This window comes from Pezoporus occidentalis, unplaced genomic scaffold, assembly GCF_034315485.1.
Source record: "Pezoporus occidentalis ecotype Australia unplaced genomic scaffold, CSIRO_AGI_Poc_V1 ctg278, whole genome shotgun sequence".
Classification (NCBI taxonomy): Eukaryota; Metazoa; Chordata; class Aves; order Psittaciformes; family Psittacidae; genus Pezoporus; species Pezoporus occidentalis.
This window is the reverse complement of record NW_026914697.1, coordinates 219,353-237,480: the sequence shown is the minus strand read 5'-3', so window position 1 is coordinate 237,480 and position 18,128 is coordinate 219,353. Positions and strand designations below refer to the sequence as shown.

The window sequence follows — 18,128 nt, the reverse complement described above, 5'->3', positions numbered from 1 at the left end:
CTTTAGCAAGTCTTTGGTTGCTCAGTTTCAGCTAAGGAAACCCCAGCTTGACTGAGGACAACTGTGTCCCTCCCAGATGGACACGGCAAGCTCTTCTCTGAAGGAAAGGCTGCAGCATGATCTCACCCTTATTAGTCAGCAAAGAACTAGCCCTGAGACGTGTGTGCAGAGGAAACCCTGCTCCATTGTTTCCACTGCTCATGGAGCAAGGACTTATTTATTCATTTTAATTTGACCTTTAAAAATAAATATGTCCTTTGGGATTCTTAAGGGGGGTGGTGTGTGTGTGGTTTTGGTTTGGTTTTCCTTCTCTTTTAAAAAGAAAACCTAAATGTCAAGGTAAAGTTGATAACTTTCAAGGTAGAGGGTTGTTTAAGGCTGTGATATGCAATTTCTCCCGCTGTTCCCAGGCAATCCCTAACTCAAGTTTCTGATGCTCGTTTCAGGTGCAAGCCGTGCAGCATGTATATCCATCCCAGGTCCAGTATGTGGAAGGAGGAGAAGTTGTTTATACCAATGGAACCATGTAAGAGTCCCTTGTTGGCAGTAGCAGAGCCCTGTTCCCCTCAAAGCTGGGTTGAGCCCTTTGGTCCCCTCAGGCTCTTTCCACCCTGGCACTGCTGGCACGGTAAAAGGAGGAAGAGGAGGGACAGTTGTTTCTCGTGCCATGTTACATGCATAGGGGTAGTTTCAGGCAGACTCTGGCCTTGGAAGAGGTGTTCTCATCGGATTCCAGGGAATCCTGCCACATTGAAGTGTCAGGTATTTTCCTCTGCCCAGCCCATTGTGTGGTGATATGGGGTGGCTTTAGGAACCAGAGCAGAACTGCTATGGAAAGAAGGGGGGTTTGTAAGGTTTCCTCTTCCTCCTACTATCCTTGGGGATGCTCTCAGCCTTCCTCACTGACGTTACCTACACTGGCTGCAGAGCTACTCCTGGGCTCTGCTCTCACTGTTGCCACGGGCCTTTGCTCCAGGGCAGCCAGAGGACTGATCACCATTGCCAGGACTGACTCCTCCAGCCCACGTTTCACATTCAACGGAGCAAATCCATCCTTCCTCCAAAGGTGTTCCCGATCTCAGAAGCTGCTGTCCATGAGGTTAGATGGAGGAGCTCCTCGCCACCTCCTGACCCTATTGTTCCTTTGACAGACGAGCTGCCTACTCCTACAACACGGAAGCTCAGATTTACGCCCCCAGCAGCGCAGCATCCTACTTCGAACCGCAGGGAGGTGGAGCTCAGGTGACTACAGCGGCATCCTCCTCTCCTACAGCCATTCCCTCTCACAACATGGTGGGCATCACCATGGACATTGGGGGAAGTCAGATCCTCTCCGGCTCGGGAGCCTATCTCATTCATGGGGGGATGGAAAACACTAGACATTCTCTGTCACATACTTCACGCTCCTCTCCAGCAACGGTATGTAGCCCTGCAGATATTGCAGCTCAGGGGCCAGGAATTAGTCCAAGGGAAGTGAAAAGCCTTCAGAGAGTAAAACTTCCACTTGGTAGTTAGCACTGTGTATATGTCTGTGTAACATGCCATGCAAATGCAAGGGGGAGAATAGACACTGGTGTACCACAAGCAAGGGGAGCTTGCAATGTCTCTCTTGGTGGTGGGCAGAGGCTTGGCAAACTCCCTGTGGATCACTGAAATGATGCAGCACGGAGGTAAGGATGAATTCCTGGGGGTTCTGTGTTTCCCCCTTTCTACATCCAAGCAAAATGTTTTGGCTTTCCAATTCCAAAGAATTGTCTGTATTAACATTTTCTCATAACAACCAAACGTGGGGCTTGGCTGACCCAAAACAAAGGAATAGATGGTTTTAATTAAGAAAAGACCTGAATAATCCATTATTATCACAGTGGATAACTAGCATGAAAGGGGTGTCGAGCTGATCATGCCAAAAGCACAGTGATCAAAAAGTCTTTGTATGTATCTCCTACACCATTGTGTATTCTGCCCTTGCCACGTTGCAGAAAATGTATTTTAGGGATAATCCTGATCAAACAGAAATGTTTTAAAGCTCTCATTTGCTTTAATGGTGTCAGTCGAGGTGCCAGGATGCTGGAAGCACAGCTGCGCAGCTGCGTGGGACTCAGGGGGATGCAATTAGTAACCCAAGCCAGCCTTTCTGCACCTAGAACCTACCAGGGCTTTTACCTGGGATCTGCCAGGAAGGGCTGGAGCTCATTCCTGGACCAGTGCTCACCCTCCCTTCCTGAGCTCTGTGTGTTTCTACACGTGAATGCAAACAGAATCACAAACGGGGGTGTAATTCAGGCTTTAAAACGTGAACAGCACCACCCAGGGAGAGAAGCAGGAGCTGGTTGCTGCTGAGCTCTCCTGAAAATCTGGTTGTGCTTCCTCCTCCTACTGAGTTTTCATAGAGACCACATGGGGTTTGAGTCTTTGTGCTTTGAAAGGTTGTCTTTGATGCTGGAGAACCTGTGCTCTGCCTTAGGGAGGAGTAGGGGTAACGTCCGTAGCTTTGGGTGGAAGAGAAAATGCCAGCTCGGGGTTAGCTGGGGGTTATTTCTTGTGCGAGTGTTGTGTCTGTGTGTATTTTAACTGGTCAGAGTTAAAAACTAGCCCTGGATTTACTGCTCAAGGGAGCTGGGAGGTGCTGATCTCAGAGCTGCACAGCACCACGAGTGGCTTTGGGGCTTTTGGGTTTGGGGGTTTTGTCTTCATCTTTCATTCCCATGGTGATGGGCACAATGGAAAGAGCCCGAGCAGAATGAACCAGTAGAAGTGCCCCATCAACAGCTGTAGTTTGGAGCTATCGCACCAGGTAAAGCTGTTCCTCAAAACAAAAGCATTCAGGAAGTGACCTTTATGAATAAATCCACTCGGCTGCAGGTGGGAATGGGCTTTCTGAAGGAATTGTAACACGGAATGGCTTTGGGTCTTGTGGAGGGGCTCAAATAGGGCATGGAAGCCAACCGGGGATGTGTCTGTGGGAGGCTTTCAGTTCCTCCAGCACAGACCTGAGTCGGAGGGGAACAGAGCAGAGCCGTGATAACTGCTTTGAATTTCACATCCTAATGGCAGGAGAGACAGTGGGAGGCTTAAGGAGAGCAATGACTGCACCAAATCAGTGGGGAGGAGCAGTAGTTTTCATTGCAGTGTCTTGCTTAACCAGAGGGTAGGAAAGGCTGGAATTAAAGAGGATGGGGAGGCTGCAGTCCTGGAAACGTGTACTTTGGTCAGGATTAAGAGCTTTGTGGAGAGAAAGCAAATGTGCTTGGCTCCTGCAGCTGTAGCATGTAGTGTTTGCATGTGGCCTGGGGTGTAGTGCAAAGGGGATGGATATCAAAGTGGGCAGCAATGTGAGGGCTTAGCTATTTGAGAGGCAGCTGCAAGGAATGGGGAAGCGAGAGGGCTTCCATATCTGCTGGAATAATGATGTCCTGCTCCATCCAACGGGCTGAAACAGCACATGAAACAGTTCCATTAACAGGGCACTGTTAATCTTCATTTAAATTAGGCTTTAGCATCTTCCAGACCTCCCATAAGTGGGTCCTCGAAGCTCCTCACCTTCGTGCAGGGCTGTTTAAGAGCTTTTTAGTCTTTCCCCTGTAATATTGCTTCTTGCGGATGCAAAGTGCCCATTCTTATGGGGCACTTACTGAAGTGCCAAGAGGACGGGCAGCATCGCTGTGCTTGCGTAAGAGGTGTTGCTCAACTGGCAGCATGCTGTGAACAGAGGAAGGAAATGGTGTTTCCCTCTAACACTGACTCATTTCCTGAAGGCTGCATCAGCAATCAGGCCTTGGTTCCTCACGGTACACCAGGGTGTGATGGGCAACCCACTGAAACATAGTCAGTCTTAGACTAAACTCAATGATAACTGCTTGAGAAGTGCTACAATGGTGGCTCTTTTGGATGGAAACCAAGGAAGCTGTGCTGGAAGTGCTTGAGCAGAGGATCACGTTCAGAGGTGGATATGGCCCAGACTGTGTCTTTGGGTGTCGAATGGGGTTTTGTTGGAATGCTTGGGTGTTCTTCAGAAGTGAGACGTGGTTTGTTGTGTCCTCCCACCTTTCTGACAGAGCTTGGGTTTGTAAATGGCTGGTTTTAGCTCAACCTTTATCTTCACCCTGCTATGAATTAGTGCAAAGGGGATGCAGGACCTGGCTACTACGTGAGGCAGGCCATTGTGGAGATGCTTTGTGCCTACAGAAGAATGCATGTTAATGAGGACTAGAGATAGCTGCTGACTGCAAGCTGTACTGGTGGACGGGTTGCATTGTCCTGCCTGCACTAACAGGTCACAGATAACAGGGGGTTGAGAACATTTCCTGGCAGGAGCAGGCAGTCCCTTCTGTGGGGTTTTTTTTATTGGTTTGGGTTTTTTTCTTTCCTTCCTTACCTGCAAAAAGCTTGTGCTCAGCAGCACTGGAGCTCTGGGACCTCAATCTCGTTGGCTAGAGATCGATAGAGATTGGGACCAGAGTCCCACCAGCAGAAAGGAGAAGACAAGAAGGGTCCAGGAGAGGCTTTGGGCCCAAGGCAGCAGCCAAGGCCAGGCTGAGCATAGAAGAGAAGCCAGGCAAAGGCAACAAGGAGACTCAGGGACTCTTCAGGAGCCAGAGTGCCCCACCAGGGCTCTGCTTGGTGAAGCTCTGAGGTAATGGACACGAGCACAGGTGGCACCAAGATGCGCCGGCTGGTCTTCATTGGAAGAGGAAATCTGTCTTCTTCCTCCAGAGTCCCTTTGCAGTTCTCTTCAGCAGCAAAAAGAGCTTTAATGCATCCCGTTCTGTGGTCAACACCCCTTGTGCCCCTACCTCAGTTAGGTGCCATTAGTTTTTTGTCAGAATATTAAGTAATAACTGAAGTCATTGCTTCCAGTTCTCCTTGGAAGGGCTGGCTAAAATGCACCTTCTCCATAGCACATCCCCACTGACCTGCTGCAGCATTATCTGTCTGGTGAGGTTTTGGTCTAGGCATGAAGGGGAAAGGAGAAGGAAAACGCCTGCTCTTTTATAAGTGGGCAGTAGTGGGAGATCAGCCCCCCTGGTCTGCTCCTTCACCCTCATAGGGGTCCTTGCTGTGCTGCTGGTTGCATGCCGTACAGGAATGTCTCTGCAGCTTCATCCCATAAAGACTGTGCCTCATCTGCCTCTTTTTCACGAGCCTGTTGATATAAAGCATTAATCATTCAAGTATTAATAAAGAGATAATAATCTGGCTGTTGCTAACTATCTGATTTCCTTTCTTTTTCTTTTTTTTCCCTATGTTTTTTTTTCCCTGTGCACATTTTCTTTAGCTTGAAATGGCGATTGAAAACCTACAAAAAAATGAAGGGATTACATCACACAAAAGCAGTTTGCTCAACAGCCATGTAAGTTACAATCAGAATTTACAACCTTTTCCCTGCTTTGGTAGGAGCATTATTTGTAGCTCTTTGGTATATTCAGGGGCAACGAGCCACTCAAAGCAAGCAGCCTGTGATGCAGCAACGCTGCCCGTACCCAAGAACCGAGAACCTGCCCCAAGTGCTGTGATGTTCGTGTTTGTTGGTGAGATGCTCTGGGTTCTGGTAACTGCCTCTACCCTGTGGTTGTTGATTTCATCTGCCTGGCAATGGAAATTGCTGGTCATTAAATAAGCACATTTGAGGAAGTTCTTTCTTTTCACTGGAATTGAAAGATGGCTGGAAAATCACTTGTAATTCTACAGCAATAACTCAGTGGGGATCAGCACAGATATCCCTTAGATAGCTCCTACCAAAAGCCTACTCCTGTGAATGCCTTTATTGCCTCTTACTGTGCCTCAGAAAGACCGTTACTGTTACAATGCTCTGCTAAATCCATTTGCTAGACCTCTCTCTTCTCACTACGCCAACGATTCCTCTGCTTTGTGTGAAGTTCCCACTATTCTGCTGGTCCTCTGCATCGTGGTTTATGGCTCCCCTGCAGTAATGCTTACCAGTGAGCACATGCTTGTGTGAGATTCGAAGGGTCTAATTCAAGTCCCGTTGAAGTCACTGGGTTTGCCTTGACTTCATTGTGCTTTGGTTTAGGCTCAAGCATGTTCTGCACTGAGAAATCACAGCGTACAAGGTGATGCTCCTTTATTCTATCAGATTTCTCTTTGCTTTGCATTTGGGAGCGTAGCTGTTGTCATTCGTAGGGCCTGCAAAAACCCCTGCCCTTTTCACCCCGAGGAAATAAAAGGAACATTAAACTCAATGGGCTGATTCTCTTAAGCTGACATTGAGCTCCAAGCCAGGGCTCCTGTCAGCAGGTTTGGCCAAGGATAATGCTGCTCTGCAGAGTTCTTGTTCATCCCAGTGCAGAGCAGGATGCAGTGGGTCATGGTGTGCTGTTGAAGGAGGTTTGAAAAGGAGCAGGAAAAGGATAGAGGAAAGAAAGTGAAGATAGGAAAGAGATTTCATCTGACCACAGGCTGTACAGGATGGTGTTGGGGCCTGATCCAGCCTCTGATCAGATCTTCCCCACCTTTGTCTTGAAGATTAGAATTAAAGAACCTAATATGTCTCTTCTCAGGTCATGGTTCATAGTTTGGCACAAGGCAAATCCCAAAGCAAATAAACTGCTTCCTGAGCATCCAACTCCCAGCCACAGTGTGTGGAATGGCCCCAGTGAGCCTGCAGCTCTTTTCACGTGTTCCTTTGCATGTGCTGTGCCTGAAGGTTTTCTGCTCTCTGGGGTGGTTCGATTTCCATCTCTTTATGTTAAGAAACCAAGACAAAACCCAGGCAGAGCATTACCTGTTCCAAACACTTGTGTGGCCAACACAAGATATTGTCAGGATCACACATAAAAACCCGATTTGCCAAAGCTGAAAGCAAAATGTGAGCTTGACAAAAGCTACCAGCTGAGGAAGTTGTGAGATGATGCTAATGTGCTGTTGGTTGTGACTGGATTGCTCTTAGTCTTCAGGTTGCAGAGTTTTTCATTCAGTGTTCATAGAATCATAGCATCATAGAATGGTCTGGGTTGGAAAGGACCTTAAGATCATCCAGTTCCAACCCCCTGCCATAAGCAGGGATGCATCACACTAGACCCCGATGAAGAGTCCCTCCCCAGCATCCTTGTAGGCCCCATCCTTGCAGTGTTCTCTCCCTCGTTTGAAATGTCACAGTTTGCACCCGTGAACATTGGTGAGATCCTGGTTTATTTTGTGCCTGTCAGCAGATGGCTCGTGCCAGGAATCTTTGTTTCAAGCGCAACAAGGAAAATGAAAGGTATCTCAGTCAAGAGGGGTGTGCTTTTTACATAATGCTGTTTAACCACAGCGATTGTGAAGTGGAGCCACACTTGATGGCTTAATTTAGCTTCAAAAACTCTCCGAGAAGGTTATTTAAGTGCACTTGAAATACCGAATTTGGAAGCTTAAGCTAATGTTAATACCCCAGTGACACATGATGGTTCTAATGAAATCGTGTCGATCTATTAGTCTTGCTGAAAGGGCTCTGCTCACAGGTGGGCTCTGGAGTCGCTGGGTCAGAGGATTATTTCTTTGCCAATTATGAGCTTGGAGATGATGCAAAGAAATGTGAGAGAAATGACAGCAATTTTTGTGCTCGAGTGCCTCAAGCTCGGCACAGAGGGAAGCTGTTGGATGCTATCACTGGCCTGAGGCCCTGCAGCTCCTCCATAGCCATGGCACTCATAGGAGGAAAGGGAAAAAGGTGTTTTTTCCTCACTTCCTATAAAAGACCCCAAAACACCAAAATAAACCCCCATCAAACTATTGGTCTTCTGAATGGTTCTTAAGTAGTGCTGAGGACAAGAGCTTACCCCAAATAGTATTTAAGTGGAAAAGGAGAATCATAGAATAGTTAGGGTTGGAAAGGACCTTAAGATCATCCAGTTCCAACTAGGAAAACTGTTAAAGAGGATAATTGTCCCTTGGCTGGAGGAGGAACGTGATGGGCTCATGAAAGGTGAATCTCCTTGCTTGGGGAATGGCAGGTGATGCTGGAGCTTGTGCTCATGTACGTGGGTGGCTCGGGAGCAGAGCTGACAGGCACCTGGTCTAGGAAAGAGACTCCTCTAGAAAATACATAGGTTTTGATGGAACTTCAATTGCAGAAGACTGGGGGGAAACCACTTCTCCCCATTGCTGAGCTCAGGATGCTCTGCAGCCACAGCGGGTGGCCCAGGGTCAGAGAATCATAGAATCCCAGCCTGGTTTGGGTTGAAGGGACCTTAAAACTCATCCAGCTCCAACCCCTGCCACGGGCAGGGACCCCTTCCACTAGAACAGCTTGCTCCAAGCGCCTGTGTCCAACCTGGCCTTGGGCACTGCCAGGCTCCCTCTTAAGGAGCCAGACTGAGCCAGGACTTCAGAACCTGGTCCTTTTAGTCTCAGATAAAACCTCAAATATGAACCACAAATGTGTGTCTTCATTGGCTTCTTTTTTCATAGAAGTGCCCATAAGAAAACCTCTCCAAAACTGGACCTGCAGAAAACAAAGGGGTTTTGTTTTCTCCGATAGGCCCGTGTACCACTTTTTCCATCCTTAGGAGCCATCCTTGAATCAAAGACAAATTGTTTGCTAAAGATATTTATTTTATTTCTAAATCAAACCAAACGATAGAAATAAAGTTAGAGCAGACATGAACTGGGGATGTGCCCCTGCAGTGCCTGTAACAAACACAGCAGCACACGGCTGCACAGTGATTTGCTTGGAACCTGCTCATAGTATGCACAGCAATGAAAGCGTAGAATATCTTCGGCGTTGTCACAACTGAGCAAGAAGAAGGGATACAAATGGCAAAGAATCTTTAATGCTCTCATTTTAAGTGCTTGCTCTGTTCTTACTAATGCAGGAAGAGCAAAAATCATGGTTTTGTGCATTGTTTGTATTCTGACAGATTTCTTTTTTAAGCTTTTCTCTGCGTTTCATAAGAGATTTCTAATTCCATCGTGGGAGTTCATATAGTGAAACCCTGTGATGTTTAAAGGACTATAAAGCAAAAGAAGGTTGCAAGGTGAAGGGAATATTCTAGAAATATCTGGGATTAGGCTAAAAATGGCCAGGATCAAATTGAAGTGAGAAGGTTTTACCTGTGTCTGAATTCCCCATCGTAACCTGCAACTTTTCTATCTTTTTTAAGGCTTGGAATTAGAACAGGGTTAGAAAAGAAACGTGTGATGCACATTTAGTGTGTTCCATGGGATAAAGCAGAGAATCACAGAATGCTTTGGGTTGGAAGGGACCTTAAAGCTCCTCCAGCTCCAACCCCTGCCACGGGCAGGGACCCCTTCCACTGGAGCAGCTTGCTCCAAGCCCCTGTGTCCAACCTGGCCTTGAACACTGCCAGGGATGGGGCAGCCACAGCTTCTCTGGGCACCCTGTGCCAGCGCCTCAGCACCCTCCCAGGGAAGAGCTTCTGCCTTATCTCCAACCTGAACTTCCCCTGTTTCAGTCTGAACCCGTTACCCCTTGTCCTGTCACTCCAGTCGCTGATGCAGAGCCCCTCTCCAGCATCCTTGTAGCCCCCTTCAGATACTGGAAGCTGCTCTGAGGTCTCCACACAGCTTCTCTTCTCCAGGGTGAACAGCCCCAATGTCCTCAGCCTGGCTCCACAGGGGAGCTGCTCCAGCCCCTGAGCATCCTCATGGCCCCCTCTGGACTTGCTCCAACAGCTCCATAAATGGTTAAAAAAAAAGGAGAAAAAGAATCTTCTTCATCATGAATCTTTTGCGTACAGGGGATGGGCTGAAGTTAGCTCAGATGTGGACCACCTAAAACTGAGCTCCTGCTGATCTTCCATGTCACAAACACCAGGGTCCACTTTTGTTAGTGCTGGCTGAAAGGATGGGGGAAGCTCAAGGCTAGAGAACAGCTTTTGGGAGCCTCACAGTGATGGCTCTTAGCACATGGTCATTAGGAAACACAACCCCTTAGGACCGTAGGGTTTGGAGGTCAGAAAGCTCTTTGCCTGTGGAATAACACACCAAAGAGTGACTTAGGTGATGAGTAAGTGAAGGAAGGTGGGAAGGTGACAAGTAGCTCTCTGAAAAGCAGGCCAGAGGGAAATGGCCAAGAGGCTTTTCTTACAGCTCTGGCAGCCCCTGCTCTGCTCTATGGCCACCAACACTGATGGAGCCAGTCTTTTGAACTTGTGGTTGCTTTGGATCAAACCCAACCAATGAATGGAATCGTTTGAACTGTACAGTTTGGGCTTCAGCTCGTTTTCTGTAGCAGAGGTTTAGATTTGGGGACGTGAATGAGAACCACAGAACATACATTCCTAAGTGCTGAAAAGGCTTTTTGGGAGAGCAGTGTTGGATATGAGATACCTAAACTGAAAATAACTCAATGGAGTGAGGTGTCTGAGATGCCCCTCACATTTCAGGTGGTATTTTCAGAGCTGTGGATGTAAAACACAAGTGGAGTGATGGATTGGCTTCACCAGGAGAAAATGATAGAAAAGATCCAGATGCTGGAGTAGGAGTAGAGACAACTTAAGTACAAAGCAACTTACACATCCCTGTGCATGGTTAAATCCTGCTGCTTTCTCGATTCGGGTTGTTCTTAATTACACCACATGCTTAAACTGCTTGTTGCAAGGAAGTGATGTGACCGATGTTCTGGCATCCACAACCCAAGTCTGTTTTGCCACTGATAGGGGAAACGCAGCTGTGTCTGGTGAGCCATGCCTCCTGTGCAGGCAGGGCTGGAGGTCTGCATTCAGCTTCATTGCACTCTTTCATCAGCACAACTGTCAGGAGAAGTTCAGACAGTGAATTCTGAAAACGGGATGGACCCCCTCAGGTGTTGGAGCTTGCTTTGGTAACTGTTGATGTTATTGGTAAGGGAACACTTGCAGAGGCATGCCAGTCTTCACACTGATAAAGACTTTGCAGCATATTTGGTTCCTTTATTCCTCCAAGGCAGCGTCTTAACATCATTATTCATGTAAAACAGGAGGTTTTACAGCTTGATTTTGGCTCTGCAGGAATCCATCTGAAGCCAAGGTGGACACTTTGCTGGCAGGTGGACTGGGTTGTGATGCTCTTGCAAAGCCTGTTTGGGTGATGAGCTTTGGGCTGGGGGTCCTTTGTCAAAATGCAACTGGCATATCAGTTATACAAATGAACTTAGAGAAATGAGGCGCCCAGCATGAAGCTCTCTTGAAAGGGCAGATGGGCTGTCCTGACATTTAGGCATCGCCACTGTTTGACGAGGCCCGTTCCAGCTCTCTTTAGACTTTCATGTGTTCTTTCTTTATGTTTCCCACACATAAAGCTCCAGTGGTTGTTGGACAACTACGAGACAGCGGAAGGTGTCAGCCTTCCCAGGAGCTCCCTCTACAACCATTACCTGAGGCACTGCCAGGAGCACAAACTGGATCCGGTGAACGCTGCTTCCTTTGGGAAGCTCATCCGCTCAGTGTTCATGGGGCTGAGGACCCGTCGCCTGGGAACCAGGTTGGTACGAATCCACATTAAATACAAACCTCAACCCTCCCACACCACCTCTCATGCAGATTGAGGACCTGCCAAGCATCACTGAGCAGGCATAGGTCTTCTGAGATCTACCGAAACAACCAACCATCGTCTTGTAGGGAAAAAAGCTGCTATTGTGAGGCATGGCAGTGATTTCCTGTGAGGCAAAGCTGCTTCCTCACCAGGAATCAGCAGTGTGAGAGGCTTGGCAATACAGTGAATGGCAGACACACTCCAGGTCTCCGGTGACAGTGCCTTGTCCAGCCACCCAGTGGAATTTGGTCTAAGTCCCTATCCTAAGGAGTTGAAAGAATGTGTTATTTGAACCTAGGCTGCCTTCTCATTCCCTTACTGTCTCAACAAGATGAAGTAGCTCAGCTGGGATAGGGTTAATTTTCTTCCTAGCAGCTGGTGCAGTGCTGTGTTTTGGCTTTAGCCTGAGAACAACGTTGATAACACAGGGATGGTTTCGCTGGTGCTCTGCAGCACTTAACCCTGATCAAGGACTTTTCAGTCTCATGCTCTGCCAGTGAGGAGGGGCATGGGAAACTGGGAGGAAGCAGGGACAGGACAGCTGAACTAGCCAAAGGGCTATTCCAGCTGTACTGGGCATCACTTACATTTCTTGTTTAGTTTTCCTTTCCCCTTTTAGTTTTATATTCTCTCCCCCATTATTTCCCTTATCATTAGTAGCAGTAACAGTATATTTTGCTTTAGTTATTAAACTTCTTATCCCAACCCATGGGGTTTACATTCTCTCCATTCTCCTCCCCATCCCACCTGGGGAAGGGAAGGGGGGGGTGAGTGAGGGGCTGCATGGTGCTGAGTTGCTGGCTGGGTTTAACCCATGACAATCAGCTGCAGAGCCCCAAGTTCTGGTGCTGTGCAATGGTTTCTCCCTTTGGGTCCACCTCTGGATGCAGACAAGCTGTACAGATGGAAATGGATTGTTTCTTGCATACCCAAAGCTGAACTTGTGACTGAGGTTTTTCTTTTCAAGCATCAAAGATCCATAGGATGTTACAACAAAAGCATAGGATAAGAAACTATACTTGCTCTGAGTTACATGTGTCCTACCAGGGCGCATCCAAAGAACCTGCATGGCTTGCAGAGCTGAGTGTGCATTTATCCCAGCTTTGAATTTATACAAGTAGCTCATATGCTGGAGAGATACAGATTGCTCTGATTGTGCAAGATTTTATAACCAAACTCAAGCTTAGATATTTGGGCTTCTAAAGAAGAACAAAACCAGATGTGTCCAGGGCATTCCACAGCTGGAATGTGGAGGCAGCAGTCAGAAGAAGAGTCTGGATTTCTTTAGATTGGTTCAAGTGCAAGAGATCTGAAATCATTTCTGTAGAGAAGAGAAAATCTTTAATGTCATCAAGGATTAAAGGAAAATAACAAGCAAAACCCCACTTAAAACTGCAGGCTGGGATGGATACCTTAGCAAATATGGAAATAGCTGCCCGCCATGATTTGCTTATTCATTAATTGAAATGATGAATGCAGCAGTCATTTAATTTGCAGGCACTTAAAATCACTTAAGATGTGGCCAAGGTGTACTTCATGCCTGAGTACTCAGTGTGTGCAACCCCCTTTGGTACGGTGCCAAAGAGCAGACAAGTCAGCAAGGAAGAAAGGGTTAATTCTGTGTCTGATTTTCCAATGGGAAGCATCATTGGATTTAAGGTGCCTCCAGACCATGTCATGGTGACGCAGCAAATGAATTTGAAGCATCCCCAATAGGGGCTCTGGAGACCTTCCTGCTGCTCCCCTGCTCCTACTCAGCTCAGCTGTTATTAGGGACAGATTGGCTAACGCCAAGTTGGACACGCTGCCGTCATGTATCCGTGGCTGCATAATTGCCCTTCTCCCTCCCAAAAGCAGATGCTTGGGGAGTGCAAAATTCCAGTTGGATGGAAAAACTGGAGCTGACACATCTGTCTGATGTGATGGAAAGATGCTCTCCCGAGATGCACGGCAGCAGCTTCCCTGGCCAGCCCGGGGAGAAGGATTACAGCCTCTTTCGCTTGCAAAAAGCTTTTAGTTTCCACAAAACCTCCCCAAATGAGCAACTCCAAGAACAAAGCCACATCAAAGCCTCTTGCTGTCGCTGTCAAAGGGCTGGCAACAGAAAGACGTTTTTCCTATCGTAGTTGGCTGTTCAGTCAGGCTCGTTTTCTCCAAGCCTTGATAAAGATGGGAGGTTATTTTGATGGGACCAAAAAAAATCCTTAAATCCTAATGAAACAGCAGCGTCCCCTGAGGTCTTTCTGTCATTCCATTAAATAACACTTTGTATTGTAACACGTGGCTCTTCTTCTCCGGTTACCACGGGTTCCTTGCAAGAAGCCTGCCTGGGTTTTGCGTGTGGCTGTCACTGAACTTTGTGACTCGTGGTTTGAGATTTTGTAGGGGATGATGGCATCCCTTAGTTCCTCAGTTCAGGAGTTCTCGTAGTGCTCGGCAGCAAAGCAAGGCGTGCTACAAGAAGCAGGGTGTATTGTCAAAGCAAGCCGAAGAGTAAACAGCAGGGCTGTGATGTCCCTTCCGTTAACTTGCTTTACACTGAGCAATTTCAACACTTCCAGGGGAAACTCCAAATATCACTATTATGGGATCCGCCTAAAGCCAGAGTCTCCGCTGAACCGTTTGCAGGAGGATACGCAGTACATGGCAATGAGGCAGCAGCCCATCCACCAGAAGCAAAGGTAGGTGCTGCAGCAGCTTGGAGCTCACAAGCTGTGGTCCCAACACTGCTAAAGGCAAGGGTCCTTTCCCAAAGGATGCAGCAGGCCACATCCTGGGACTTGGCTTTGCCTGGGAGCAGAGGGAGCCTGTTGGGACAGGTCAAACCCAAGTGTTGCTGAAGTGGGGGCTGCAAGTCCCGGGCTGCACTGAGGAATGGAAGGGTCCAACAAGGATTCTGGGAGATGCTCCATCCCTGCAAGCGTTCAAGGCCAGGTTGGATGGGGCTGTGAGCAACCTGATGTAGGGGAAGATGTCCCTGCCCATTGCAGGGGGTCTGCACTAGGTGGCCTTTAAAGGTCCCTTCTCACCCAAACCATTCCATGATTCTATTATCTCCCTGTGCTGTTTGTAGCAGCCCCCTGCTACAGAGAATGCCACCATATGTGCCCCTTTTCATGGCTTCCCTGTGACCAAACTGTTTTAGGACCTCAGCTTTGGAGTTACTTGTCCCAGATCAGTGTAAGGGCCTTGGAGGCTTCTGTTGTGTTTGGGTAGATTTTGGGTTTTGTTTGGTTGTTGGGGGTTTTTTGGTGCAAAAGTGCAAGTTAAATGGTGCTGTGGTTAGTTTTGGTGTCACCTTGGGCTAACTTCTTAGCCCCTTTAATTCCACCTTTGGAGTGCTTTTCAAAAGGAGGTTCTCATTTCCCTTCCTCTGCTTGAATGTAAGCTCAGGTATTACATGATGAAGGCAGAAGTCTTCATGCCTGTGTTGCAAATAACGTGTGTGCTTGCTCCTGCCTGTATGAATCCCAAACCATGCTCTACATTCAGGTATAGACCAGCTCAGAAGATGGATGGAATGTCAGAGAGTGGCTCCAACAGTAACTCACACACTACGCCAGAGCAATCGGTTGCCGCTCAAAGTCAGCATCACCAGCAGTTCATAGGTGAGGAGACTTCTTAATGTCTGCTTGTACCCAAATTGAATGGAAGGAGTGGAGGTCCTGAAGAGCCTGGCTAAGACAGGCAGCTGCAGGGAGTGACTCTTCATTCCAAAGGCTGCAATAACCTACCTGAGGGCAGATGATCCATGTGGACCGCCTCCTTGTGAGACGCGCTCTCTGGCTTTGCTGGGTCTGGATCTGTGTGTCTCCATCACCTCCAGCAGACAGCAAATCCCAGCCAGCTCTGAAACACAATTGCTCCTGATCCATCTTTTGTGTTCCATTGTACTCTCAAAATACCAAAGAGGCATTTTGCAGGCTTGGGAGAAAATCTAATGGGAAGCATGGTAGAGAGGACAGTGTATTCTTTCTTATACTACAAAGAGAAAGAAAACATTTCCCTTTCTACACTGAAAGAAGGGGCTGTGCTTGTTCTCTTTTTGCCCCCTGTACCAACATGAATCAGGGAGAATACTGAATCATCAGTCTTATTTCTCCTGTTTCATCCCAACTGACACATGAAAGATTATCACCCACAACAGCAGCACCCAGTGCTCATCTGAGTGCTGAGTAACTGAGTGCTCCTAACTCTCACCATCTTTCCCAATGTTTTCTTTTCCCTAGATGTAACGCATGTCTTTCCTGAGTTCCCAGCCCCTGATGTAGGCAGCATCCTCTTACAAGAAGGGGTGACCATGAATGATGTGAAAACTCTGCAGCTTCTTTACAGGCAACACTGCGAGGTGATGACTTGGAATGTTTTAAATGGATTTATTAATCAATGTGGGAAATAATTCATGTGCTCATCTCATGTCCTGCTCTTAGGAGAAGCCAGAATATGATAGGGAATGCTTGGTTTGCTAGGTAATACGACTTAAATATTGTGCTTTCTGTTCCTTTTTCATTCTGTGACAAGTTTTATGCTGTGTTGATTGCTAAACCCATGCATTTCCTGTTCTTTTCCTTGTAAATTATTTAACCTCAATGGCAGCACATGAAATTTATGCTCGTGACAAGATGCAGGCAGAGCGGCTAATGACTTCTGTTCTTTGTTGTTGTTAGGTGACTTTGGATGTTGTCATGAATCTTCAGTTTCATTACATTGAGAAACTGTGGCAATCCTTCTGGAGTCCTAAAACACCATCTAGTGATGGCTCTACTGCTCTGCCGTCCAGGTACACGCTTCCATTCATTCAGAGCGCTCCGTTTCTTGGGGTGGTATTTATCCATTTAAAAATGCCTGCAGTATTTTCAGCTTCATGAGGCATTTGGAGTGCTTGGTAGGACTCGAAAGTATTTGCTTCCCAGCAGAATCATTGCAAAGGCCGTCAGGAGTATTTCTTACAACAAGCACACGAAGTTCAGACCCCTGAGGAAGGCATCTGCTCTGATCGTGTACATCTCTGTGCCTTAAACCTCCTGTAACACGTGCTCATCCAAAATGCAGGATGGATGAGAATGTGAATGGTCACTAAGAGCAGACAGTAAGGATTCTGTGCCATTAGGTATCCATCTGGAGTGACTCTCAGGCTCTGAGGTTTCAGTGCCACTGAGACTGACTCGCTTCATTGGCTGGCTATCCAGATCTCGATGGGCCTTAAAGTTTAAGTAATGAGCAAATACCCCATGCTAATCTGTACAATTGTCCTCAGTAGATGTTACCCAGTGGATCTGCTCCTGCAAAGAGTCCCTGTAGCTGTGTTTGATGGTTTCCAAATCTCCTTTACTTCAGTCTGTATCTCCCAGGCACAGTGCAGCACCCAGAGAGCTGTGCTAGGTACAGACAGGCTCACTCGGATGCTGGAGGCAGCATTTCCACAGGGCTCTGTCTAAACCAGCCTGTCTTGCTAAGGCTGTGTGCTCTAGTACCTCTCCATACTACTGCTATAGGTAAATCACTCCCTCCCCCTGCTTCACAGATATACAAATATAAATCCAAAATATTATCAAAGTGGCAAATTGGAAGCACAATAAAATGCAGATCATGGTTCCACTTAACAGAAAGTTCGGGTACCTGATGGCCAGTTCCTCCATGGGGCTGTTCTAGCCTGTGGAGTTCATTTAAAACTGCTCAGGCAGAGGCTCCAAGTACCTTTATAGTATGTCCAAGGCTTGGCTTTCATGCTTTTAATGTAACACGTGGGGAAAGTCCCTTCCAAATTCCCAGCTCCCAACATAACATCTGAGCATCTCTTCTTTGATGTGCTGGCAGTGCATTAAGGCTTTGGTTTTCTCTGCTTGCTGTTTAACCAAGTATCTTATGCATTAATCATGCAAAAAAAGTGTCCCTACATCTATAAAGTGAAAATAATGCAACTTGGTTGACCTCATTCAGCAAGAGACAATACACTCTGTTCTCATCAAACATCAGCTCTTTTTCCCTCTGAAAACATTCAGCTTTCAAAGGTGTTAAACACTGAAACCATTTGTAGTAGCTGTCAGTAGTGGCTGAGCTGCTCAAACAACATTTGCTGCCACTGCTACAGCTGAGGGGGTTTAGAGTAGAGAGGAGAGGTGTAAAGGTTTTAGAAATGGAGAAGAGAAACTGCATGGAGACCTCAGAGCAGCTTCCAGTGTCTGAAGGGGGCTACAAGGATGCTGGAGAGGGAACCTTCATCAGGGACTGGAGCGATAGGACAAGGGGTGATGGGTTCAGACTGAAACAGGGGAAGCTCAGGTTGGAGATAAGGCAGAAGCTCTTCCCTGTGAGGGTGCTGAGGCGCTGGCACAGGGTGCCCAGAGAAGCTGTGGCTGCCCCATCCCTGGCAGTGTTCAAGGCCAGGTTGGACACAGGGGCTTGGAGCAAGCTGCTCCAGTGGAAGGGGTCCCTGCCCGTGGCAGGGGTTGGAGCTGGAGGAGCTTTAAGGTCCCTTCCAACCCAACCCATTCTGTGGTTCTATGATTCTATGATTGAAATAGCTGGGTCTGTAGGGAGGAGTCAGCTAAGCCTTTGCTTGCTGAAATGTCTGTACTGAAGTGCAATTCCCATGGACACACAGACATACGCATGTGAAAGGCAATGGAGACAGCAGCAAAGGCAGGCAGGGCAAGCAC

General features: G+C 47.5%; 1 protein-coding gene across 8 annotated transcripts in view; it reads left to right on the top strand.

Annotated features, from left to right (window-relative positions):
• Positions 1–18,128, top strand: part of RFX2 (regulatory factor X2) — a 52,095-nt gene that overhangs the window by 29,117 nt on the left and 4,850 nt on the right. For 4 of the 8 annotated variants that reach the window (XM_062625186.1, XM_062625185.1, XM_062625189.1 and 1 more), the window contains 8 exons: positions 447–526; positions 1,152–1,419; positions 5,276–5,350; positions 11,237–11,418; positions 14,031–14,150; positions 14,962–15,077; positions 15,699–15,817; positions 16,137–16,249. In XM_062625186.1, coding sequence (XP_062481170.1) covers positions 447–526; positions 1,152–1,419; positions 5,276–5,350; positions 11,237–11,418; positions 14,031–14,150; positions 14,962–15,077; positions 15,699–15,817; positions 16,137–16,249 — 1,073 coding nt within the window. The remainder of the gene's footprint in view (positions 1–446; positions 527–1,151; positions 1,420–5,275; positions 5,351–11,236; positions 11,419–14,030; positions 14,151–14,961; positions 15,078–15,698; positions 15,818–16,136; positions 16,250–18,128) is intronic. The other 4 variants (XM_062625188.1, XM_062625187.1, XM_062625191.1 and 1 more) reach the window with 3 other exon arrangements.